This window comes from Jaculus jaculus, chromosome 4 (assembly GCF_020740685.1).
Source record: "Jaculus jaculus isolate mJacJac1 chromosome 4, mJacJac1.mat.Y.cur, whole genome shotgun sequence".
In the NCBI taxonomy this organism is placed as follows: domain Eukaryota; kingdom Metazoa; phylum Chordata; class Mammalia; order Rodentia; family Dipodidae; genus Jaculus; species Jaculus jaculus.
Window position 1 is genome coordinate 7,453,373 of NC_059105.1, and position 25,776 is coordinate 7,479,148.

Consider the following 25,776-nt stretch of genomic DNA (forward strand, 5'->3'; position numbering starts at 1 on the left):
TGTTTAGCCTTTTGTGTGAGAGCCCTGGTCATCACATAGGACAGGCGCACATTTTATCCTTTAATTGCAGCTGCCAGTCTTATGCCAGAAGAACTGGAAATGGACAAGTTATAAATACATAAAATGCCCCTCCCCAAGGAAAAGTGCATGAAGTTTAAAAGAAAAGGATTCCTGAAGTGAACACCACATTGAGTGAGGATGGATAGAAGAGCCATTTTATGCAGTTATCTCCAAGCAAGATTAGATTTGTAGATTTGCCAAGAAGGGTTAAGAGCAGCAAGCGGTTAGCAGCGAGCAGTTAAAGAAGCCAGAACCAGAAACCGAGTGAGAAAACTGAGATGAATTTGGGGCAAGAAGAAGAGGAAGCCAAGTTGTAGGAAATGAAAGATGAGTACGGGAAAGGCAGGGAAATGAATAAGGGAAAAGTGGAGAACACACATTTAGTGTTGATGCCTTCATAAGTCGATGTAGAATGAAGCTTTCTCTTTTCCCCCGATGAAACATAGACGAGACTTTTTACTAGAGTTTGTTTTAAATAGTCATGCACATAGCTTGGGTGAGATGTCCAATTAAATTCTTTTTTTTGCGGGGGGGTTTCAAGGTAGGGTCTCACTCTGGCTCAGGCTGACCTGGAATTCACTATGTGGTCTCAGGGTGGCCTCAAACTCGGCGATCCTCCTGCCTCTGCCCCCCGAGTGCTGGGGTTAAAGGCGTGCACCACCACGCGTGGCTCCCCAAGTAAATTCTTGAAGCTCAGTAAGAGGATGAGTAGAAGACAGTGAGGTAGTTTGTTTATCATTCAGATTGAAATGATTCAGTGATGATCCCAACACTGACAAAAAAGCTCCCATCATTTTGACACCTATCTATGTCCCACTGCCAGTCAATGGTACGTGGTTCATAACTAATCAATCCACACAGTAAGATTAGCACGTGAATATTAAGGTAATTTGAATGCCCGTGATGTGGTAGCATAAATAGAGCAATGATTCACTTCATCTTTGATCATGCTCTTGTGTAATAACAGCCACTTCTAGCTTTTGGATTTTCTTAATCATATCATTAAAGCAAAAGACATGTTGGAAGTGTTCACTCATAGCACTTTGAACAGAGACATTTTTACAAAAATAAAGGGATAATCCATCTAATCCACATTTCATGATTCTATTGGTTCTCTGCCAATTTTCTTTCTTCCCTTAATTATCATGTGGGGATACATGAAAAAATAGGAAATATCATTTTGTTGAATGCTACTAAAGCTTGAGTAATACACCCTGGGGGGGGGGGGTTCCTCTGTTATCAATCATTAGCAGAGCATTATTGACTTCTGGATTGAATGTTTTCTTTATGTTCAGTTGTTTTGGGTACATACAGCTAAGTAGTATATGCTGATCCCCAAATCCATATTATTAATGTGTCTTTGTCTCCACTTTCTTTCTCAGTACCTTGATGGCATTCCTTTGGGAATAGTAATAACCTAGTTTCTCTAGTTGATTGGTTTTTCTACTAGGAGTGGAATGTTTAATTAACCCAGCTTCCATCAGCAAGCTACAATAATGAGTTTACTTCAACCAAGAAACACTATATACCACCACAATCACCTCATTAAAATTGAGATTCCCATCTTTATTTCCAAATTCTGACTAAGAAAAAAGAAACTCTTTTGAAAGTTTAAAGCAGCTTTTCAAATTTTTTATAATTAAACTAATTTTTTTTTTTTTTGGCTTAGGCACACAACATACACACACACAAAGAGAACAGAGATAGAGAGAGACTCACATACATGCCCACTGATATTTTAAGAACATTTTTTATTCACAATGGGTAAATACTTCCTTGAAAGTATTATCATCCTCCTTACTATTTGAGTTCAAGAATGCATAATGTTAAGTAGTTTGGAATTCCTTTTGTAAAGTCTTAGTCTCTTCAATTAAAAATGCACTTTTTAAATTTCAAATATCTGAAAAGGATTGATTTCACAGCCCATTTATTTGTACACACACTAATGATGATTCCACATCTGCAAAGTGGTTGATGTCTAAATGCTTGATGGGTAAATCCTTTGTATCTTCTATGTAAATAAATCTGCCTGGAATGGAATGTCATTCTTTTAAACATGCAACTTAAGATCAGAAAAAAATGAGTTCAGTATTCAGCACAGCTTGTATTTGTCGAATGACTATATTGATTTCATGTGAGATTTTCTACATCACAGAAACAATAAATTTTAAATGTAATGCTCAAACATTTCTCATACAATTTCTTCCTTTAGAGTTCAATAGCCTTCTCAAGTCACAATGCATATTAATTTAACTGTCGCATATTGTGCCTTATCTTTGAGAAATATTGCATTGCACCAAATGTTTCAGGAAGTGAAATGACAAAAATGTATGTGCCTGTCTTCCTTGTTCTATTGTCTTAATAGGAAATAAAAATTAATCCTTACAGGACATGAGAATAAGTCATAAATCATTACAGAAGTATAAGGAAAACACTTCAAGGCAAAATCCTATGCAAAGCTTATGTGAATGGGATAGATTGTCAGTAAAGGTAGGTATTAGACTGACATTTTAAAATGTAATTTTGGGGAAAGTCTTTGCAGCAAATGGAAACCTCAAGTGGAAAGCCTTGGAGGAAGGAAGTTTGTATGGAGATTTGCTGACTACCTGGTAATCTGCATAAGAACCAAAGAAGCAGAGTTGACTCCAGTTTTCACATCTAACATTTTCACTTGAAAGCTGAGAAAACTAAGGTATTAACGTAAACTGACTTATCCGAAGTCTCCAATGTTCCAGGTTACACAGAGGAATAGAATGCGACAAGAGGAGCCTCCTTACTTCCACCTGATACTTCATCAACTGCACTTAGTAAGGCAGTCAGAGCCCTGATAGCAAATAAAAGCCAGAAATACACGTTTCTATTTCAGCTACTTGAATAGTGGAGTAAATAATTGGCTCTAGTATATTTCATGTGCATAAAATTGAATACAACTGAGAGGACTTTACTTCTTATATGGTCCAGTGTGGTTTTCTTTATGAACTGGAAATGCTTCTGCATTTTATAAATCTAAAACATCCAAGGTTGTTCTTAATGGTGATTATTGCTGATGAAATTGTCAACAAGAGATCACATTTAAAGATTCAGCAGCCAGAGAATATAAACACTGGGGATAAGCATGCCTGTCTGCATCAATCACAAGCAGCTCTAGTATACCCCCAGAAAGGTGAGCAATTATTTATGAAATTATGCTTTCTTCGCTGATTCTGTAGGGCTACTCTAGAAGAAAGCCAATGCGGAAAACAGACAATGTTATGGTCCCAGTTCACCAAGGAGTAACATGAATTTTCAAAATCAAGGAATTTTACTTATGCTTAATTTAACTTCATCATCCCAAATAGAGATTTATTAGCTGTAAAATGAGAATAATTAAATAGACAAGCTCATTCTTGACAAGTTGTGTGTTCTATTATGTTATGTAGATAAATGTCTGAGTCAAAAACATCACAAGTCTAAAGGTAACAAGGACCTGCTTAGATGCTTTTACTAAGGGTCTCTCGGGGATCTTTTGTTTGCTTTCCATGAGTCAATTTCCAGAGCACTGCAGTGAGGACTCTCAAGCCGGAGATCAGCGTGCTCCTTCCTGTGGGGTGGCCGTGGGCACTCATTCTATTGCAGAGTAATGGCCAAGATCCAGGCAGTGAGAGCAAGAGGTGGAAACATCTCCTGTGCACATCAACACTGAAAAACTGACAAACCACTGATACTGGCACCTGATACTTAAGTTCCTGCTAAAGGTTTGGGGGTCTCACATCTCCTGTCGACCTCAGTGGCTCATTCTGGGGCCCACTCTGCAGATAACCTTTGGGTACAGCGACTCAAAGCCTGGAGTGAGAGCCCCGTGCCCCATCCCCCACACAGAGACTGCCATATTCAGGGAGCTGCAAAGATTTCCCAGCCTCTTCCTAAACTTGTCATAGCTGTTAATTAGCCCGTGGCATTCATTTTTTACAGATTTGGCTCTCTTTTATTACTATATCCCTCTTATTTCCCTCTGGAAGCTCTGAAGCTAAGTAATCTGCACATGGATCCCGGAGGTTCTGGAAGGAGGCTCTGCACTACTCCATCTAGCTTCTCAACACATTCTTTTGTGCTTCCAACTCTGTCCGCACCTGCTTTCACAAAGCAGAAAAGGCAAGAAGGTAAAGTCCTACACTAGTTTGCTCAATTAAAAAAAATAATTTAAATAAGGTAAACAAAATGTTTAATAAATGTTAAATGTTAAAGTAGATCACCAGTGATCATTATGATTTTCACAGGGCAGCATGCTTTTGGGGAGGTTGTCATTCCAGGTCTCTCAATGTATTGCCAAGACCTCTACCAAAGCCTTAACAGGTGTAAGAAAGTTGAGAGAAAACAAAAACCATGTTGCTCCTATACTGAAGGCCACACATTTTCACAGCGAAACCCCCAAGAAAAAAATTCAACAATCTTGTTTTTGTGTTTTTGTTTTTTTTTTTTTTTTTGGCCCATGGCTGACTGACTGATGGTGTGATATCACAGTGAGAGGAAGAAGTAAAATGAAAAGTGAAGGAGTGGCCAACAATGGATATATCTGCAAAACTGCCTTCAGAAAAAAGGGTGAAAGTCAAAAACCATAAGAAACAGGGACACAAATGCAAGCACACTTAGTAGCAGCAGAGGGCTTCTTGCCTCTGTCCTGGGCACCCCGAGGCCATCCCCGTACAGTGATGTACTGAAACCTGAGGCAGTGCTTCGGCACGTGGCTTAGAGCAATAGCAGCCTTTGCACGAAGCCTCTCCTGTCAGGGCCACCGCATCAGACACTGCACTGTCACATAGTAGACAGCGGCCCTGGATTGTCAAGACGGCTAGAGTTGATTAGGAGACATGACATTCTTTTTTCTTTAACTAAAAAATGGATTATACATACCTTATTAAAAATAATATAAATTAGATATATAGTTTAATATTTTCCAAAATTTATACTTTTAAATTTAAAAATACTTTTATTTATTTGAAAGTTATTTGTATTTATTTATTTTTTATTTTTTTATTTTACACTTTTATCTTACTAGTTTGTATTCAGAAAACACAGGCAGTTTGGTACCATTATTTAGGCTCAACCGTGACCTACCCCCTCCCCATTGGCCCCTCCTTGTTGAGGTATATGGATCGTGCATTGTGGAATTAGCCCACAGTTATTGGTACGATAAATGTCTCTGCATGTCATGACCCAACATGTGGCTCTGACATTCTTTCTGTCCCCTCTTCCACAAAATTTCCCTGAGCCATGTTGGGTTCACTTTTGGTCTGCTTCAGTGATGAGGTGTTGGGGGCCTCTGAGGCTCTGGCTCTCTGATTTGGTAGGAGTTGATTTTTCTCTGTGTTGTATTTATTTTTTAAACAATTGTTTTACAGTTTATTATCTGGGCAAACCCTTGGGAACGCATGGCACTGTCATGTGGCCAGATCCAAGTCAGGCACCGTGGGAGAGCAGCGCAGGGCACAACCACGTCCTGTGGTAAACCCAGCCAGATGGGGGGCAGAGAATCACCCAGGCTCATCGAGAAAAGGCCAGTTATTAGGTCAGTAAGAGATTCAAACTCAGTTAAAAAGGACTGGCAGGTGATGGGGGCATGCACTTGACTTTCCCTTCCAGCCACCACAGGCAAGTGCTTCCTGAGGCAGGCACAGAGTGCCACGAAGGCACCTATACATTCCTACATTACACTACAACACACATACACCATGCCTCATTATATACAGACAAAAAGTCACTCTTCAGTGAGTCAAAGAATCAGGGAATGCAAAAATACCAGCCTCACTTTGTTCCCTGAAATGGAAAACGGTTCTGAAATATTTAAAACAACAAAACGACAACTTGGTGAGATTCAAGAGTCATGAATGTTACACTAACGAATTTGTGTCCTTTAAGCTGTCTCTAAGGTATCAACAGGTGCCTGCAAATCTTTTGCAGGCAAGGATCAAGAGGAGGGTGTGTCATTGAATATACTAAAGCAGAAATAATCAATTGCTTCTTGAATATCAGCAATTTTGGTTCTACTTTGTGCACTATGGTATGTTTCAAGAAGCTCTTATGATTTTATGTTTTCCCATCCAATGCAATCTTTCTATTTTCCAGTAGAGTTAAAATAAATTGAACAATTTGATTATTCATTTGTACTATCTGCATTTTCCTCCCTCTCTTTTATGTCAAATAATATGTCAGAGCTAGTATAACCCTGAACATGCCCTTTCTCCAAAGGATTGATACATGGTTAATAGATGAAGGAGAGGAATCCAATCACTCCCCCACAGCTATAAAGAACCTGACCCACTTTCCCATGTACTACCTTTGTTTTATTTTCATGTTTTTAAATCTTTTTGTTTATTTTTATTCTATTTATTTGAGAGTGACAGACAGAAAGAGGCAGATAGAGAGAGAGAGAGAATGGGCATGCCAGGGCCTCCAGCTACTGCATAGGAACTCCAGACGCATGCGCCCCCTTGTGCATCTGGCTAACGTGGGTCCTGGGGAATCGAGCCTTGAACTGGGGTCCTTAGGCTTCACAGGCAAGGACTTAACTGCTAAGCCACCTCTCCTATTTTCATGTTTTTGCATGTATATGTGTATGTCTATGTGTGCATGCATGTATGTGGAGGCCAGTGGAAAACACTGGGTACCTTCCCCAACTGTTCTCCACTTTATTTTTTGAAACTTTTTGAACAATTTGAACCTTTTGTTGACCCTGAAGCAAACTGGAACCCACAGATTCTGATAGACTAGCCATTGAGCAGCAGGAATCCTCCTGTCTCCATCTGCCCAGCCCTCAGATCACAGGCATGTATCACCATAACCAATTTTTACCCGAGTGTTGAGGAACTCAACATTGGTCTTCATGCATGTGTAGTGAGCACTTTACTAAGCCATCACCCAAATATCAAGCTTTGTCTTAGAAGTATGCAAAACATTTCAAAATGGGAAAGTGGCATCATTGACAGAGAGTACAAAGACTGGCACTAACAGATGGATTTTACCTGAAATAACTTCATTAGCTAATCATTTCTGTTATATACAGATTTTCCTAGTTAATTTGCATAGCTGCCAGCTGGTTTAATCCAAGCTGATAAGTAGAGAGAAAAATCAATAGTTTCACCAATTTTATGATGCAGATATGAAGGTTTTATTAATTTCACATGAAGTTGTATGTTTTAAAAACTAAAATATTTATCTGTATTATTTTTGAAATAGGATCTCAAAACTCCATACATTGCCAAAGATGACCTTGAACTTCTGGGCTTCCTGCTTCCATCTCTGTTGAGTGCTGGGATTTTGAGTGCTGGGATTATAGGAATTTTCCATCACTCCAGCTTTATTCTGTGCTGAGAACTGTTTGTGCTACACATGAATTCTATCCACTGAGCTACATCCCCAGACTTTTTGCCAGATGTTGTTTTATCGGAAAAAAAAAAAAATTGCTTGACATAGACTACTAATTTCGTATTTGCTTGTTTTTGTTTATGGCCTATCCTATGCATCCAGGCTTCTGTAAGGTAGATGGTACTAGTACCTCAGTGTGACAGTCAGTCACCAGTGAAGTTTCAAGATATTGCCAAACATCTGTGCGGGCAAATTTCCCAAGTTGAGAATTTCTGCATTGTGAAATGATAATTCTGAATGTGTGTGTGTGTGTGTGTGTGTGTGCGAGAGAGAGAGAGAGAGAGAGAGAGAGAGAGAGAGAGAGAGAGAGAGAGATTGAAATTGAAAGAGAGAGGAAGAGATTTAAAGGTTAGGTTGTCTTCATTCCATTTATACATGTGTATATATAACACAGATTCATATCTAGTTTTGTGTCCATATTTAAAAATATAAGCTTAAATTCAGTTCTTGAGAAATTTTAAGGCTAATTCTTGGTATGCAGGGATGTACAAGTGGGAGGTTGTAACTTCAGCATGCCTAAAGTATTATACATGACTGTCTTTCAGTGAGATACATAGTGTGTCATGGAAGAATTCCTTGAGCAAATAAAGCTTTTCTAAACCATTCCTGGTAAACAGGGTAAAAAGAGGGAAAATGGCTTAACATGACCAAAGAATATGAACAACCAGAGGCCATCAAGATCAAAAGTATAAAGGATTTCTTTTCTACTCAGTATGACTATATAAACAGTTAATCAGATTACAGTTGTGTGGTGTGCGCATTTGAGATGTAAATGCCTAAATCAATGCAGGTGCCCTTAGCACTTCCAGATGAAGGAAACTAGTGTAATTGAATGAACTACATGTAAAGGAGAGCTGGCTCTATTTGAACTTTACTGTGTATTTGTGAAGTCCTTAGTTAGGGCATATAAAAAAATGGCTACTCACTCAGAGACATAAATGCCTTGGTTTATAAAATTCAGTGACAGAAACAGGCATGGACCACCATGACCAACTTTTACCTAGGTGTTGAGGACCTGATTTCTCTATAATTATGTATCAGTGGGTCAGGACATGTTCCCTGTAAGTTAGATATGAGTTACGTAGCTTTTGAGAAAGAGCCAGTGAATCTATCCTAGTTTACAGTAACTGAAAAGACATATGCATGAAGTATGCAGACAGAATTATTCTTTACATTTAAATAAATTCCCAGACTTTATCCACCTTGCTTTTTTGCCTATAAAAGTTTCCTGATTTACAGTTGCCCAAAAGTCATTTAGTATTAGATAAACAAAACTTCTGCCATTTAACAAGTTAGGATGTGAAAATATAATATCCCTAGAATTAAAATTTTTACCTGAAAATTTCATAGTGTTCTCTGTTAGGATTTTCAGTGCCATTATAAGAATTTTTATTTTAAACTTTCAAATATTTACTCTTTTAAAAAAATATATGATATAATCATGCAGACTTCTATTTTTCTTTCCAATTTTTAGAAACCAAACCAATCAGAGATGTGTTGGCTTTGAATCCAGCTCAGGTCCAGTGCTTGAAAGGTGCCCATGCCTGCAACTAAATCACCAACACTCCTCTTTGTTGACAATTTTAGTACATGCATATAAGGCATTTTAATCACAGTCCTCTCCCATTTTACCTTCCCTGTCCCTCTGCATCAGAACCCCTTCTTCCCTCCTAGTTCCTCTCCTACTGGGACGTCTGTCTCTCTCTTTCTTCTCTTCAGCATGAGTGTGACCCTCCGTTTAATTAGGGTTGCTTGCAGGGGCATGTGAAAGTGTTTGTAATGCATATGTAGCCTACTATATATATAATCTCCCACCTTTAATTCCTTATAACTAACTCCTCAGGGAAGGATGGGGCTCCCTTTCATGTCTTGCCGTTCTCACTGAGAGCGTGCTAGCTAGCTGAACACGTCAAAAGTAACCCGGTGCCTTTTGCATTTTGGCACTGGACCCTGAAGGCTGGGCAGAAGGACATCGCGCGTGGCCGTGGCCTCGGCCGGGGCGCGCACACTTACTCTCGGCGGGCTCCTTGGACCTGCGGCCGCTGGACGACTTCCGCAGCAGGCTGCGCCCTGAGGTGAAGAGGCTGGTCAGCTCCTCCAAAGGACTCGTGGGCGTCCTGGACCGGGAGCCGCTCTGCGCCGCGCCGCACGTGCTGACCGCGGCGCTGACCATCCTGGCCCCGTCCTGCGACACGGGTCTGGGGGTGCAATGAGGCACTGAGGGGGAACTCCTGGAGAGGCTGCCGGAGTGCACAGCGTCGTAGGGGGGCGGCCGCTTGAGGCTCAGGGGGGTCAGCGACCTGCCCATGCTGACCGGCGACGGGGAGGCCGAGTGACTCTTGGGGTAGCCGTGGGGAGACTGGGTGCGGTAGAGAGCGGACGGGGGCGGAGGGGACGAGGAGAGCGCGGACGAGGCCGACGCCGGGCCGGGGGCTGCGGGCTGGTCCTTCGGGTGGCCGGAGGCGTGAGAGGGCAGCGAGGACGGAGACGCCCCGGCCGCCGGGTGCTTCATGTAGGACACGTTTTCCAGCACCGGCAGCTTGGTGACCTCCAGTGGGGTCAGGGGAGACTCGTCGGAATTGGGGGAGCAGTGCGCTGGGGCTGGGGGGAACACCAGCAGCGGGGGCCTGTGGGAGAGCAGGTTGGGGAAGGGCGCGGGGATGTCGCACAGCGAGCCCCTGGGGGCGCAGGGCGCCGGCGGCCTGGCCAGGTCGAGGTCCGGCACGGTGGGCGTAGCGCACTGCGAGGAGCAGCTGTGGTGGTCCAAGTCGCATCTGGGGTCCTGGCCCAAGTCGTCGAAAATGGGGTATTTCATCTCCTCGTACACGGCCTCGCTCTGGTCGTCCTCCTCCTTCCTGAAGTCTCTGAGGATGTTCCCCACCATCTCGATGTACACTGGCTCCTCTTCCTCCGGGTCCCCGGCGGGGCCGCACACCTGGGACAGGGACGAGTCCCGCGGGAGGGAGGTCCGCCGAGGCCCGCGCTTCTTGATGTACGTTTCGTCGAAAGACGTGCTGAGCTGGGTGTTGGGGTTCCGCTTAGGTTTCGGAGGGGGGATCTTCTTTGAGTACTCATCACTGTGGGGTCTTGGTTTAGCAGACACTAGAAGAAGAGGGGGGAAGTAAAGCAGGTGAGTAAAATAGGAAATCCACAAAGACCGTGTATTCTTCGGATGGGAAGAGTGGGCACTTGCATTTCTTGTTGGAAGCTTAAACTGAAACCCGCGTTCAAATGTTCCCTAGAGAAACATCAGGCTGGTAGAATAACAGCAATTCTCGTCTTCAGACTAATCGCATGGGATTTATCAATGCAACGCCCATCGATGCATTAAGGAGCCTGACCCTCTGCCTGGGAATTACCACGCGAAGCCTTCAGGTGAAGCGCATGAATGGACAACAGCTACAAACTTCATAAAAATGAGCCTGTAGGGCTGGAGAGATGGCTTAGCGGTTAAGCACTTGCCTGTGAAGCCTAAGGACCCTGGTTCCAGGCTGGGTTCCCCAGGTCCCACGTTAGCCAGATGCACAAGGGGGCGCATGCATCTGGAGTTCGTTTGCAGTGGCTGGAAGCCCTGGCGCGCCCATTCTTTCTCTCTCCCTCTATCTGTCTTTCTCTCTGTGTCTGTCGCTCTCAAATAAATAAATTAATTAATTTAAAAAAATGAGCCTGTAGTTACTAAGTGAGGAAAGTGAGGAAGAAACTCGGGAAAGAATATGGCATCTGTTCCCCTAAGTGACCACAAAACTATCAGAGCGATTGAGATTTTCACTGCTGTGACTATTATAACAATAGTATCTTCCAAGTATTGAAGATTAGAAAAAAAAAAAAATCTTAGTCTGCTAGACTTATTCTCCATCTTGGTTCAAATGATTACCTCCTATGGAGAGGATCATGATTTCAGGAGAAACTGATGTTAAAAAAAAAATCGCCTGAGTCCAGACAAGTTAATCTCCTTATCTTCAGGTACTTTTGAACATGGCATAGTCTGTCTATTTTTGTTCATAATATATCTTAAGATATCCCAAAGTGATCTTGGATAATGGACTTCCTAGACATGTTTCAGATACACTGGAAGTTTCTGAGAGGACTTGATGCATAAACTTCAAGAAAAACAACTGGAATCTCAGGACAGATATGTGTGTCAATGCACCCCATTACCTACTGGAAGACTCTGGCCTCTGCATGTTCATTCTCTCATCTTCTGACAGAATGCAAACCTGTGACACCATAGAGTACAGGATCACGCTGGCTAAGGGCTGGGGCTGATATCATTGCTTAGGGAGCAGGAAAGGCACAGGGGCCTTGCCGTTACCTTGTTATCTCACTATGCTGATATATGATGACAATGGTTGTCATCATGGTGCAGTGTGAGAGATGTAGTTGCTCAAGGTAGACGGCAGCATGCAGCATGAGTGGCACTGCAGCTGACAGGTGTGAATCTGGAGGAAGTAATCACACCAGTCTGTGCCCTGCAACCGAAGGAGAGTGGTGGTCAGGGCACCAATCAGGAGATAGGACATGCTCCTTTGTTGTTTTCAAGTCCCATAGCCTATGATCCCGTAGCCTTACCAGGAGACACCGAAGGAGTGGGATGCGCTTAAGCCTCATTACATGGATGCCCTGTGCATCAATCATGCCTTCAAAACAGCACCGATCAGATATTCTGCGGTGTCAAGGCAGTTCATTTCAAGAGGTGATTTGTATAACTTTAAATATTCTTTTACGTTGTGTCCAGCATGGTTATTATACTTACTACAATTGAGCAGCTTTGTGTATCATACCCTTAATGCCCCTAGACTTTTCCTTTAAGCCTTACTAGGAAAAAAGAAAAAAAACAAAAACAAAAACCTAACTGTCATTTCTTAAGAGGCTATAGCAATGAAATCCTTTAGTGCCCAAAGTGAAAAGCCTTTAGACATAACAGAGCAGAAGCTAGCTCGTCAATTGCTCTTTAAGAAGGGAGCAACCACTGCATGTTCCCTATATTGCCCAACTTTTTTTTTTTTTTTTTTGTATTTTGAAATTAAGAGAAAACCTGAGTTGGAATAAAGTAATACTGCCTGTCAGTAGCCAGCCTGACTTTGAACTTAAAGGATTTTTGAAAGTCAGAACTTAGAAAAAGAAAAGTCCAACCAGACTGTTCTATGAATTTTATTCTCAACCATCCTCAAGCACAGGGAATCCTTGGGAACAGAGAGTCTGGGAAAATATTTTCCACTGACTGTTGAGCTCTAGGACCTGCATGGTATGAGGTAGGTGGAGTTATTAGAGGAGAGGAATGTGAACAGTGAGGTGTCCTATGAGCAAGTGGTTAACTGAGCTTAGGAATTAGCATAGATCAATGGATACACTATGGATATATCTTCATATGGATAACACCTCTATAGAGAAATAGTCATATTAAAATAGGATTTTCATTCTTCTGCTTTACATGTGAAACAGCCAATAGGGTCTCTCCTCTTGGTATAGTGTCCAGGAAGTAGTAGTAGACAGACATAACCAATATCCTCTTTCCCATAAAGACAAGAAGGGCACACCTGAAATAAGTCAGACCAAGGCTTAGGATTTGCTCAACATGTAAGCAAATGACATTTATGTTATTTGAAGAAAAAAATGGGGATAAAAGAAGACTTTGAGACTTATGAAATGATTGAAGAGGCATTTCTATTCTAAAAGGAAGCATATTATAATTAATTAAAGTCATTCAGAAGAAGAAATCTAGTAAAGCCATTTAGACTGGAGACAATTTCAATGGCAAGCAATTACAGATATTATCTCCAAGAAAAACTATAACATACAACTATGATGATGACTGTGAGATGAAAAACATTGAAAGTTGCTATTGACTAAATCATGTTTCTCCACACAGAAATTCATGTGTTAAAATCCTCAATCCCAATTTGATGACATCTGGAGAGGAAACTTGCAGTAGAAATGTAGGCAAGGATTAAGTCCTGAGAGAGGGATGCTGGCAACATGGCTGACTATAAGAAGAATCTCTCACTACCACTGCCCTTGCCTATCAGAATACAAGATATCCAGCTGCAAGCAAGGCAAGAGGATCCTCACTAGAAGCCAACCACACTTGCACTTTAATTTGGGACTTCTACTCTCAAGTTCTTTGGGGGGAAAAAAAAAGTCTGTAGTTTAAATTTCCCCTTCACTTTATTATGATTACTTGAGGCACTTCAGATAGCAGCATATGGATTGGTCCTCCTGTAAACACTCTTTGTATTGAATGGTAAGCACCATTTTAATTTCATCCTCCGGTATTGAGATGCTGTATACAGTTTTAATATTTTAAGAATTACTACAGCTCATTGCCAGGTAGCCTTTGAGGTTTCTCATGCCCTCTGATTATACCTGCTCACCTGTTGCAGTAGATTGCACAACACAGTAATTGTCTTGAATACTGGTCCAGACAATGAAGTTTATTATCACAATTCTTTTTTTTATTTATTTTGTATATGAACAGGGTGTGTGTGTGTATGCATATTCATAGTGTATGAGTGCACACATGTGTGTGAACATGAACATTTGTATACATGTTTCTGGAGGTCAGAATTCAAAATTTGATATCTTCCTCAGTTCCTTGTCACTGATTAGGGAGCTCACCAATTCCCTAGACTAGCTACAAGATCCCAGAAGTTTCCTGTCTCAGCCTCGACAGTGCTGGGATTACAGGAGTGTGCCACCATGCCCGGCTTTTATGTAGGGCCAACCCAGGTCTTCAAACTTGTGCTGCAAGCGTTTTGCTGACTGAGCCATCTCCATAGCCCTGTCGTGGTTCTTTCAGATCTGCCTCTCCAGCCCGAAATTTTTGCTCAGGCACGTACTGCTTAAATCTCCCCCATTTTCTAGAAGCTTATTGTTTATTGTCACTGGCTGGTATATTAATTACTCTCTGTGATAGCATGTACTAATGCCTCTGCTCTTTGCCAACTGCAGGGAACCCTCAGCCAGCCTTGCCCAGAAAACTCCTTATGTGAATAAACTCCTTATGCATACCTACATATGCTCTTCCCTCTTTTGGTTGATGAAGAGTAAACTTACTCTAGCAGATTCATACAGTTCAAGCAGTTCTTTTATGGATAGCATTGAAACCCAGTTTTGAAATGAGAGAATAAGAATTATTTAGAGGAAAGCCAGGCATGGTGGCACATACCTTTATTCCCAGTGCTCAGGAGGAAGAGGTAGGAGGATGGCCATGTGTTCAAGGCCACCTTGAGACTATGTAGTGATTTCCAGGTCACCCTGAGCTAGAGTGAGACCCTACCTCAAAAAAAATAAATAAATAAATAAATAAAGATGACAACAACAACAATAAAAAAGAATTATTTAGATGAAAAAGTATTGAGTAAATTACAGATGAATGGGCTGGAGAGATGGCTTACTGGTTAAGGAGTTTGCCTGAAGAGCCAAAGGACCCAGGTTTGATTCCCCAGGACCCATGTAGGCACATGGGGGCATACACATCTGGAATTCACTTGTAGTGGCTAGAGGTGCACCCATTCTCTCTCTCTTCCCCTGACTCTTTCTGTATCTCCCTCTCAAATAAATAAATTTTAAAAAATTACACCTGAATAACTGCATTCACTCCTTCATTATTGGGGGTTATATTATCTACTTCTTATTTCATACACCCCTTATAATTTCACAATTATTTCTGGTATAGAAGAGGAATAAACCCTTTTTATTAAGTAGAAAATTTTATGGACATAAACATTTTTTGATGTGTGTACTATGTGATTTGTGAGCTTGCACATGTGGTACATGCTTGTGTGTGTCATTGCATAGACCCTGTACACATGTGTGTACAGCCCAGAGGAGGACATCGGGTGTCGCTCTGCATCGCTGTCCAGCATGATTTCAGACCCGATCACTCACTGATCCCAGAGCCTCTGCTTTTCCCATGCACTGACTGACCAGCTAATCCCAGCGATGCTCTTGTCTCCACTCATCCCCACCTCGGCATTGGTGTTACAGGTTTTCTTGACCCTATCTGTTTTCTGGATTTCTTTTTAAAGTGGATTTGAGGACTGAATGTAACATTTCCTCAAGATGTTAATCCACTGAGCAATCTTTCTAGACTCAAAAATTCTTTTTCCTAATGACATATTTTTTTCTCTTCATTTATCATGTATCCATGGCAGATCAATGAAAACACATAAATTAATAAAAAATAAATTAAACTTATTCATATGTGAAAAAGTCTGAAATTTTAGGTAGCTCCATCACATAATTTAATCTACTTTAATTTCCCTCTAGGGAATTAAAAAGTGAAAGAGATAATATTAAATATAACTTTTTCATAAAATGTTTTTAAATAGACTGGAGTTACACATACAGATGCTAAGATACTGGTAACAAAAGACCATACAATGAACACGGCATTGCAAATTTCAACATTTAACTCAATTCAACCATAATAAAAAGGTGATTTTTATCACTCTGAAATGAATTTTAAATTATTTCTAATAAGCCCAAATATAGAAGCAATAATTCTTGTTCAGCTTCAGAACACAAATTTTAAAGCTTAAAATAGTATAATGATAGTCGCATTGAATAAGCAGAAAGTGACATTTTTGAAATGAGGTATCTGAGCACAAAGGTTATGCATGGCTTTCAGTCATGCCTAGATGATCTGTCTTTCACAGATAATTTTAGAAATTCACCATGTCCTTTGTCAACCTATCTTTCAGAAATATATTTTTTATTAAGAAAAGTATAATGTAAAAATTATACTTTAGTATCTGCCAGTGTTCTTAACCTAGAAGTTAAAAAAAGAGAGAGAGAGAGACAAAACACTGGTTAGCACACCCCTCATAAAACCACTCTGTGGCCATGGAATATCAGGGTTTGAAGGGCACTGAGAGATATCCATCCCAAACTCTACATTTTAGTAATAAGTGTGAATTCTTTATCATCTATGTTTTCTGCTCATGAGTGCAAGGCAAACGTCTATTCTTTTGAAACACGGATAGTAATGTGAGGGGTGACTAAGGAAGCCCTCAGATAAGGAAGCTCAGAATCCTCATGTCCTCTGTGCTATACAGATCATGCTCAATGGCATTACCCACGTGGCAGAGCCAGAGCCATACTATAATATATCGTGAATACAGGGATATTGAAGTAAAGAATTCCGTCTGGGAAATAGGAGTCTTCTGAGGCATAATGCCCACATTGTGATACTGGAGCACACTGGTCGTGAAGGTGAGAGACACATTTCCCACTTTCAGTGGAACTGTGCTCACAATAGCTCTCTTTTCACAACTCACAGTTCCACAGTTTTGAGGGATAGATTTATTTTTATGGTTACAAGCATCACAATACTATCCATAGTCTTTATGTATTGAAATGTTTGCCAAGAAATAAAACTTACAAATGCCCCTGGTCTCCTTGTATTAGGAACAAGGAAACATGGCAGTGCTTGGAAAGGAACAGGTCTGAAGTCCTGGGGCCCAGTTCCTGTGCCAGGTAAGGTGACAATATAAAGAGGGAACTCAAAATGTGCAGGTGGATCACAATAAACCTGCCAGAAGCTGGCTTAGCAGCAGGGTCTGAAGGCTGAGTGAGACTGAAACAGCTTTAACCTAAGCTCAGAGAAGACTGTTATTCCTTCTCTGATGTAAAGAAGCATCACACTGGGCAAATTTCTTTGAAGACCATTGATGGTTATACTTAATTTTGTCACAGTGTATACATATATATCTGTATTCACTTTGTGTATATACATGTGTGTATATATATCATATATATGTGTATATATATGCATATGCATGACATATATATATATATAAAATCTTTAACCTAAATCATTGTTTTGTTCTTACTCATGTCACCTTGCTAGTTTTTAAATAAAATTGAGGACTGTACCTTTCATTTAGAAATGAAATTAGAGGGCTGGGGAGATAGCCCAGAGGGTTAAGTGCTTGCTGTGCAAGCCTGAAGACTTCTTAGTGGTTACCATAAGAAACATTTAAAAACTCTAGAATCAGAGAGCTCTCTGGATGATGGTCCCCAGTAATAGTTCCATCAGTTCTTTGTCTTCCTGCATGAACAGATGATTTTGTTTAATGGTAAGTAAAATCAATTAACTTCTTCTGGGGAACTTGGGAAGTTTCTACCATGATCCAAACAGCAGCCACCACACAAGGTGACATGTAACCTCTGAGAGATCACCATGCTGTGATGAAGCACAGACCAACTATGGAAAAAGAAGCAAAACAACAACAAAAAGAACCAAAACAAGAACCAACCATGTAACCCCATGTTCATGACTTCAGAAAGCTTTCTCAAGCTCTCTGCCCCCATCTTTGGGCCCTCCCTGATGAGATAGATGTTCAGTGAAAAATCTTCCCACGTCTTACTGACTTTGTCCCACAAAAACATTACCATTGTTTTTATGCCTCTAAAGGTCAGGGCTGTTCATTATACAACTCTGTATCCCTGACATAGTTTCCTAAAGTTGATGCTTATCCTCAAAAGTTAGCTTTGGAATATGGTGAAGGCAGAGGGTGAAGGGCTGTGAGAAGACTGGTGGGCAGCTGTAAAGTTGGTGAGCCAATTGCTGGTGGATGTTAAGTAAAGGGAGAGAGCTGTGTTGTAGACTGGGGAAAAAAAATAGAAAAGTTTTTTTCTTGTAATCATATAAAAGGTTCTAATAAAATTGGGAATCTTTGTTAGAGAAGCCCATAAAAGTGTGGAAGGGGACTGGAGATATGGATCAGAGGTGAAAGGCACTTGCTTGCAAAACATGATGGCCCAAGTTTGTTTGGCGCACATTCCTGCTGCTGTTGTCCATCTGCTGTTGGCCAGTAGGTGATGACTGCTCATGCTATTGGTTTCCCCTGTCACTGTGAAGCTCCCCCAAATATGTCAGCCAAAATAGACCCTTTCCTCCCACAAGCTGCTTTTGGCTGAGCTCTTTGTACAGCGACTCAAAGCTGAATACAACACCCATTAACTTATGAATGGATAATGAGAATTAGAGCACATATACACAAAGAAATGTGTCAGCTGGAATGGAAAATGAAATTGTGAAACTTGCAGGAAAATTGTTATATCTGGAAGAAATTATACTAAGTGAGGTAATTCAGGCTCCGAAGACAAATGCCACACGTTACCTCTTGTATGGGGAACCTAGCTTTGAATAATAATTTGATCTTTGTAAGTTGTATCAGTAATCAGCAGTAGTGGAAAGGAAGCTAAAATGAGACTTAGAGAGAGGAGAAACAAGGAGGGATTATGGGGCATAGTAGATAAGTAGAAGGACAGGGAGTGAAAATTTGAAGGGCTACAAGAGGGGAGGAAGTGAAAGGGGAGGGATAAAAAAACTAAAGATAATATAAACAAGTATTATAGAAAACTACTTCTTCATTAGTTAATTAAAACATTTTTTATTTTTTTAATTTTTTATTAACAACTTCCATGATTATAAAAAATACCCCACAGTGACACCCTCCCTCCCCCCACTTATCCCTTTGAAACTCCACTCTCCATCATACCCCCTCCCCATCTCAATCAGTCTCTCTTTTACTTTTGATGTCTTGATATTTTCCTCCTCTGGACTAGTCATCTTTATCACACCTTCTAGGGCTCAGGGAATATTGCAGAGGAAGTGATGGAGCGAATAAGAGTGCTTCTCTCACTGCCTGCTTTCACAGCAAGTCAAAGAAGCTTTTCCATGAAGGTGGTTGTATACATTGAGGCGATAGAAACCTCCATGAAGGAGAAAATAAGGGGTGTTAACAGCTTAACCCTGAATGATGTATCTCTACCACATCCTGTCTGCTCAGGGAATACTAGGGAAGAGGGAAAGAGCTTCAGGTAGGGACAGAGTACTGTGGGGTACTACCCTGAAGCCATGAACAGACTAGTAGCTGCCATTACCCCTAAAAGACCTGCTTAATTCTGAATCCAACACAGTAAGACATGGCATATGGAGGACAAGAGGAATGAAACATTAGAAACAAAAGAAAGGACTATTTAGAAAGAGGAGGTGCTCAGTGGAATGAGGGAGTGAGAAAGGGCAAAAAAAGGACATTGCAAGGCGGAGGGCTTGTGAGATGTCTTAGTAGTTAAAGGCACTTGCTTGTAAACCCTGCCATATAAAGTGGAACATGCATCTGAAATTTGTTTGCAGCAGTAAGAGGGCATCACATGCCTACCCCCCTGCTTACAAATAAATAACACTTTAAAAATAAGCAATAATAGGATGGGAATATGATTAAATCATAGTATGTCTATATAATATTCTCAATAAAAATTCTCCTTTAAAACAAAAAAAAATGTAGTAGAAATGAAAAACTGTGTCTCAGACTAAAGAAGACTGCTAGCTTATGGTTTGTCTACTTTAAATACCAATTGCCATGTAAGACACCTTAGACGAATATCCTATGAGGACATTTAACTCAGTTGGAAGGGGCTGTGTGGAAGATGACCCAACAATGGACCAAAGCATTACTCAGACTTCCAATGTAAACCCATTGCCAGTTGGATACAAGCCAAAGAGAAGACCTACATGAAGTCTCAGAGGGCAGGAAAGCCAACCATATGCTAAACCAATTCATTAATTAGTAAGAAATAATAAATTTGTGTGGGGTGCTACACAATGAAATTTTGGACAGAGTACTGGAAAATTTTCAAAATTAGCAGCCTGTACATGTGGGTACCTCATAGAAAACACTCAGTGTCATTTTTATGGAATTAGGATGCACATTGTATGCTGAAGATACAGACACCATCCTTCTATAGTATACAAATTAAGGAATATTGCTTCCTGAATATTATAAAATCACCACAGGGTGATTCAAAGAACAGATATAAAAATAGAGCACATACTTTCTAGTCTAAAGGACTGGATTAAGTCAGAGTGAAGGTATTAACCCCAAAATAGAAGAACAGAAAATGATTGTTATTTACAGGAAATGCAAAGATTCAGAAAGCAACACTTGATGGCCCCACAGCAGTTCCCAGGTTGCTCTGGTTATCTGTCATATTTTGTGATGGGCCCAACATGCTATTGGAGCCTGAAGCCACTGCCTTCAGAAGTATTATTAGTCATTCTTTCCCCAGTTTACGATTCGCTTCTGTATATTTTAGTAACTTTAATTTCCAAAATGCATGCTTATACTTTTCATTAGAAAATTGCAACATAGAATTCTGGCTTCATACAGCCATTTCTTTGAGCTGGATTATAAGCCATCAGACAAGATAGAATTTTAAGTTTGTAAAATGAGTCTGGTTCTGCACCAGAGCAAATTCACAATAGTAATAATATATCTGTGGCAATCTGTTCGGTAGACAGCAAGTATTCCAAAGGCGATATATTATGTTCATTCCAAATTTCTCATTGCATGGGGGCTGCCAGAATAGGCAGTTTTAGGTAGGTTGGGGGTGGCCCTTAAATGGAGGGGCCTTAGGATGCAACACGTATCTCAGCTTACCTCACTTGCACTAATCCTGGGATTTAATATTTATCCATCCCACCCAATTAGATCCCTCTCAAGTGTGCACCCGGCCAAGGTATGGGTGGATTTCTCCTCTAAGCCCTTTCAATTGGCTGGGAAACCTGGTGTAGGGCTGCCTCGCTGGGATAACACAAATCCTATATACCCCTGGAACCATGGAGAGAGGAACCCATATTGTCCTCTCTCTGGAATTGGCAGCAACTTTTTTTCTGATCTTCAGATAGCTAAGAGCTCTTTCCCATCCCAGCAGCCAGCCATGCCAGGGTGGGAAGAGGCACCTTTTCCCTTTTATTACTATCTTCACTTTTAAAGGACAATTTATTTTTAAAATTCCCTCTCACATTTTTTTCTAAGAGCCATAAGATCCCTATCTGATTACATGGGTTCCTGAGCTACACATGGCCCACATAGGCTTTTGGGCTCCACCTGGTGTATTTATGTTCTCCCCACTTTATTACCCCTTACCTCTCAGCCTTCCCCTTTCTGAAATTCTTTGGCTAGTTTGCAGATATGAATTCAGAGCTTGGGGCTCCAGGAAGCACTTGAGAATCCCAACTTCCCCATTACAATTGGATATTTCCATACCAGCTCAACATCTTGTATTCAAGTCACTTTCAAGTTGTGGACACAGGGAAACATGTTAGATATGGCCTTCTGGCACAGAACAGATATGGTGAGTGTGCACAGGTACCAAGGTCACTATGAGAATGCAGCCTTTCAGGGTTTACATGCCCTGGCATCCCTTACCAACTTCTAGAAATATGGCCTGAAGTCTAGAGTTACTCAGATTTCAGTATAAATGCCATCACTCCATCTCCTCCATGACTACCCAGCCAGTACCTACCCTTGTGGGCTCTTTCTTTTGCTTTCTTCTCAGTTGGTTTATGCGAGTTTACAGGGGCCTGGGCACGTTTTTCCCTTTCCTATAATTAACTCTACTCTCTATGAGGATAGTGTGTGCTTTGCTCTCTGGTATAATCTGAGCAGCATATTCACACACAGGTCTGTAGCACATGTTGGTACACTGTTGAGTAACTGTGAGACCTTTGACATTCTCAGAGCCAACATTAAGATTTCAGAGATTCTTTAATGTCCTGTGAAGAGCCATGTGTGACCTTAATTTTTGTTTTCCTTCGGCGTTATCTGACGTAAGAAGTAGTATGTGATGAGGCCAATGAAGAGTAACATTTGCAAAAGAAGTATTGTGACTGAGCGAAGCCTCAGCGAATACTAGGTTGACCAACAAGTAGCAACTAACGAGGATTGAATGTTTTATCTGCCAAAATAGTGGCCTACTAAAGTGAAAATGATCCACGTTCAGTTCCTTGGATTCTAAGCAAAGCTTCAGGGGGACATGAAGGAACTGAGAGAGAGAGAACTCACAGATATATAAAACACCAAGGACTATGGATTTTGTAAGTTATGTCCCAGATCATGGGTTAAGAGTTCAAACAAACTTTGCATAGAGGAACATTGTTACCATAAAACAATCTAGTAAGACCACTCGGAACAACTCCACAAACATATTCTAACGTTCCTTTAAAGCTTCCATCCTATCTGTGTATAAAAGTGACCCTGAACTGAGATCTGTATGTCAAATAAACTTAACTAATTAAATGTATACCACAACTACTAAGGGTTTTACTTCTATGTCAGCATGCCCAGTGTCCAATGTAGATTTCTTTCCTTCATTTCCCATTGGAAATCTGCACATATCTTGCACATGTGCTAAGACATGCAACCAGCAATCTCTACGCTTCTAACATAGTTGTGCTTATACTTTCCTCAGATATTTTCTTTCTCTGTTCCACCGTCATCCCTAAATCAAAGGCTGACATCCCTTTGGTGCCCAATTAAAATACCATACCTCCCCTCTCTCCCCTTAACTATTTATTTTTTAATTTATATTTCTTATTTTGAATTTCTTCATTTCTCACCCTATCATTGACTATTACCTTCTTTCTTATGAGAACTGTGAACTTTCTGAAAGCAGAATGAACTCATTTATTTTTTCAAAATTACAACAAACTTAGCACATAGATTTGCTCCTAATAGGGAACCCTTCATTAATTACTATAATGATTCACTAGAAATTTAATATTCAAAGTTTTCAAATCCATTTTCTAAAAATCCTTTCCAATGTTATTCTGAGTTTCCTCCATGTTCAGGTGTTTTTGTAATGAAAGCTGATCCCCCTATAACATTTATGTGAAAATAGTTTTGAATGTTCTATGTATTTAGAAAGAGAATTTACACACACACACACACACACACACACACACACACACAATTTTCCCCAAGTGAGGAGAGCACTCCAAGTGATTTTAAAATTCATTTATTTATGAGAGTTAGAGAGAAAGAGAGATAATGGTCATTCCAGGACCTCTTGCCTTTGCAAATAAGCTCCAGATACATGAGTCACTTTGTGCATCAGGCTTTATGTGGGTTGAGTACTTGGGAATTGAACCCAGGCCTATGGGCTTCTGTGCAAGCACATTTCCACTGCTGGACCATCTCTCCAGGACAGAGGATGATTTTACTTCTGGATATGAATTTGCCATCATGCAGTGCTCAACCAAATGCTAGCTGTCCAAGCCAGGTAAAGCAACATACACTGAAATCTAAGGAAGATGAGGTATTGAAACTCAGCTTCTAAGAATTTGTTTACTGTGACCAATTATTTTGAAGTTCTCAGCTAGTAATGGATATAAATTCACAGTAGCTATGACTTCCAACATATCTGCTTAGAGTAAAAGGAAGTCACTGAGTAAGTTGATTTCCTGTCTTGAGAGGAAACATGCGATAACATCACAGGGTCCGTAGAACATGCATGGTGCTGAGCACCCAACAGAAGCTTCAGTAATTTGGATTCCACCGACGAGGTTATTATGTTAAGGAAAAGTAAGTTGGAAAAGAAATCCGATTAACGATTAAACATTTCTCATGTCCCTGGGACAGTCAACCCTGTTAGAAGCCAAGTCCCTGTAGTTCCATAGATAAGACCCCCTGGGGATTATCCTTTGTGAGTTTGTCCTGGTTGTGATACAAAGATAGAAATGTTTGTGATCTTTTCAAGTATCTGAGATCACAGGGGAAGCAGCATGGAATTCTAAAGTCATGAAACATTTTTCAACCTCACTGAAGTTGTGCTGATGCTTGTTAGCATGTTTAAAGGGGCTATAACTTCAATAATAAATGTAATATAATAATATTATTATTATTATTTATTACAGAAACATTTACCATTACTTTATCTCTATCAAACAATGCATTTGGGGGAATTTTTTTGATATAACCCTCATTATACTCACACATAGTGGAGACTTCTTCAAATCGTCTTTTAATATACATTAATATTTAGTTCTAGAGAAATTGAAATACCCCACAAAGAACTGAATCTGACTGTGGACCTAGGTTACCTGACTCTTGTTGCCATACTCCCAAAGAAAACTGCCTGCATCGATGATGTTACATAACTTAGATATGTATGTAAAGTTAACACTTCTCATGTATCCCTTTCCATCTATTTGAATCATTCCTTCATGTAGGGAAGAAGGATCATATGACTCAAGAAGCTAATTATACTAGGATCTTCAGGAAGCACCAGAATCTTAAAAGACTTGGGAAGATCAGAAAAGTAAGAGTCATTAGATCTACTCCCCAGCTTTCAAGGGCAGTTAAAAATTGCTGGGGTAGAGGAGACTCTTCAGTGAACCTGCCTGAAAGTTGTGCAGAAACCTCCAGGAATACAGCATCCATGAGCTCTCACCTGTGCAGAGGTGGGCTCTGCAGTTTTGAGCCATCAGTGTTCTGATGAGTAACCCCTTATCAATATATTAAAATATCAATAACCTCATTTGTTAACCCAGTTAAACTTGGTGGTGGGGGATCATTGCTTTTTATTCTTCTAAATTGAATAGGCATTTGCCCATGTCTCCCCAGGGAACATCATGCAACAACAATGCTTAGCCAGTTTGAGCTTTACCCTTCCTTGAGTTAGATTAGCTTTAGTTTCAACCCAGATCAACTATTTGGGAAACCTTGGAAAAGTCAAGGATAACCTCTTTAAGACTCACTGAACTCAACTGCTCTATGGATGTAGCAGTGTTTACACGTGGGATGATGTGAGGATTTACAAAGATACCAAACCTGAGGTACCTGACGTCCTGATAGAAGAGAGGAAGGGCTCAATCCTTTTCTCTGTAAAGATCTAACTGGCTACACTGGAAAGTGTGTAATGAGAGGACGTGCTGCCTCATTCACAAACTTCACGTTTACTTAGTGCAGAGCTATAAAAATTAATGGTGCCAATATCAAAGAACCACCAGCTCCAGGAAATTGTAAATTGAATGATTGCCCAAATAAACATATATTTTATGTTCATTGAACTGTGAGATCAATATTCCACTTTTCTTATACATTAGCCTTATGTCCCATGCATGCCCATATTTTAGACTCTGAACTCAGCACACTTTAAAAAGTGTCACTTCCTTTAAAACTGTTTGGAATTAGAACTTCCTGGATAGTCATTTCATTCTTGTCATCTTGACTTTGTGTAAAAAGATGAATTTTTTTTTCTTGAGTACACCTAAAGTGAAAACTGAAACTCAAATCAAATCTAAAGAGGAAATAAAGAATGTGTGTAGTTGGTGTGTGTGTAAGTGTATGTAATGCAGAGATTCCACCATATTCAAATTCATTTTCTTTAATCATAGACATAGTTTTCATGAGATGATATTTGGAGGTTAACTATTAAAATGAAGCATAGTGCCACTGCCATTTTTTTTTCTGTCATAAAGAATAAAATTATACTGTTTACAGGAAAATAAATATAACAAATAAT

At 40.3% G+C, this 25,776-nt stretch overlaps 1 protein-coding gene across 3 annotated transcripts in view; it reads right to left on the minus strand.

The window, feature by feature from the left end:
* Nyap2 (neuronal tyrosine-phosphorylated phosphoinositide-3-kinase adaptor 2) overlaps positions 1 to 25,776 on the minus strand; it is a 268,470-nt gene that overhangs the window by 103,091 nt on the left and 139,603 nt on the right. For all 3 annotated transcript variants that reach the window (XM_045146669.1, XM_045146668.1, XM_045146667.1), the window contains one exon: positions 9,475 to 10,563. In XM_045146669.1, the coding sequence (XP_045002604.1) occupies positions 9,475 to 10,563 (1,089 nt within the window). The remainder of the gene's footprint in view (positions 1 to 9,474; positions 10,564 to 25,776) is intronic.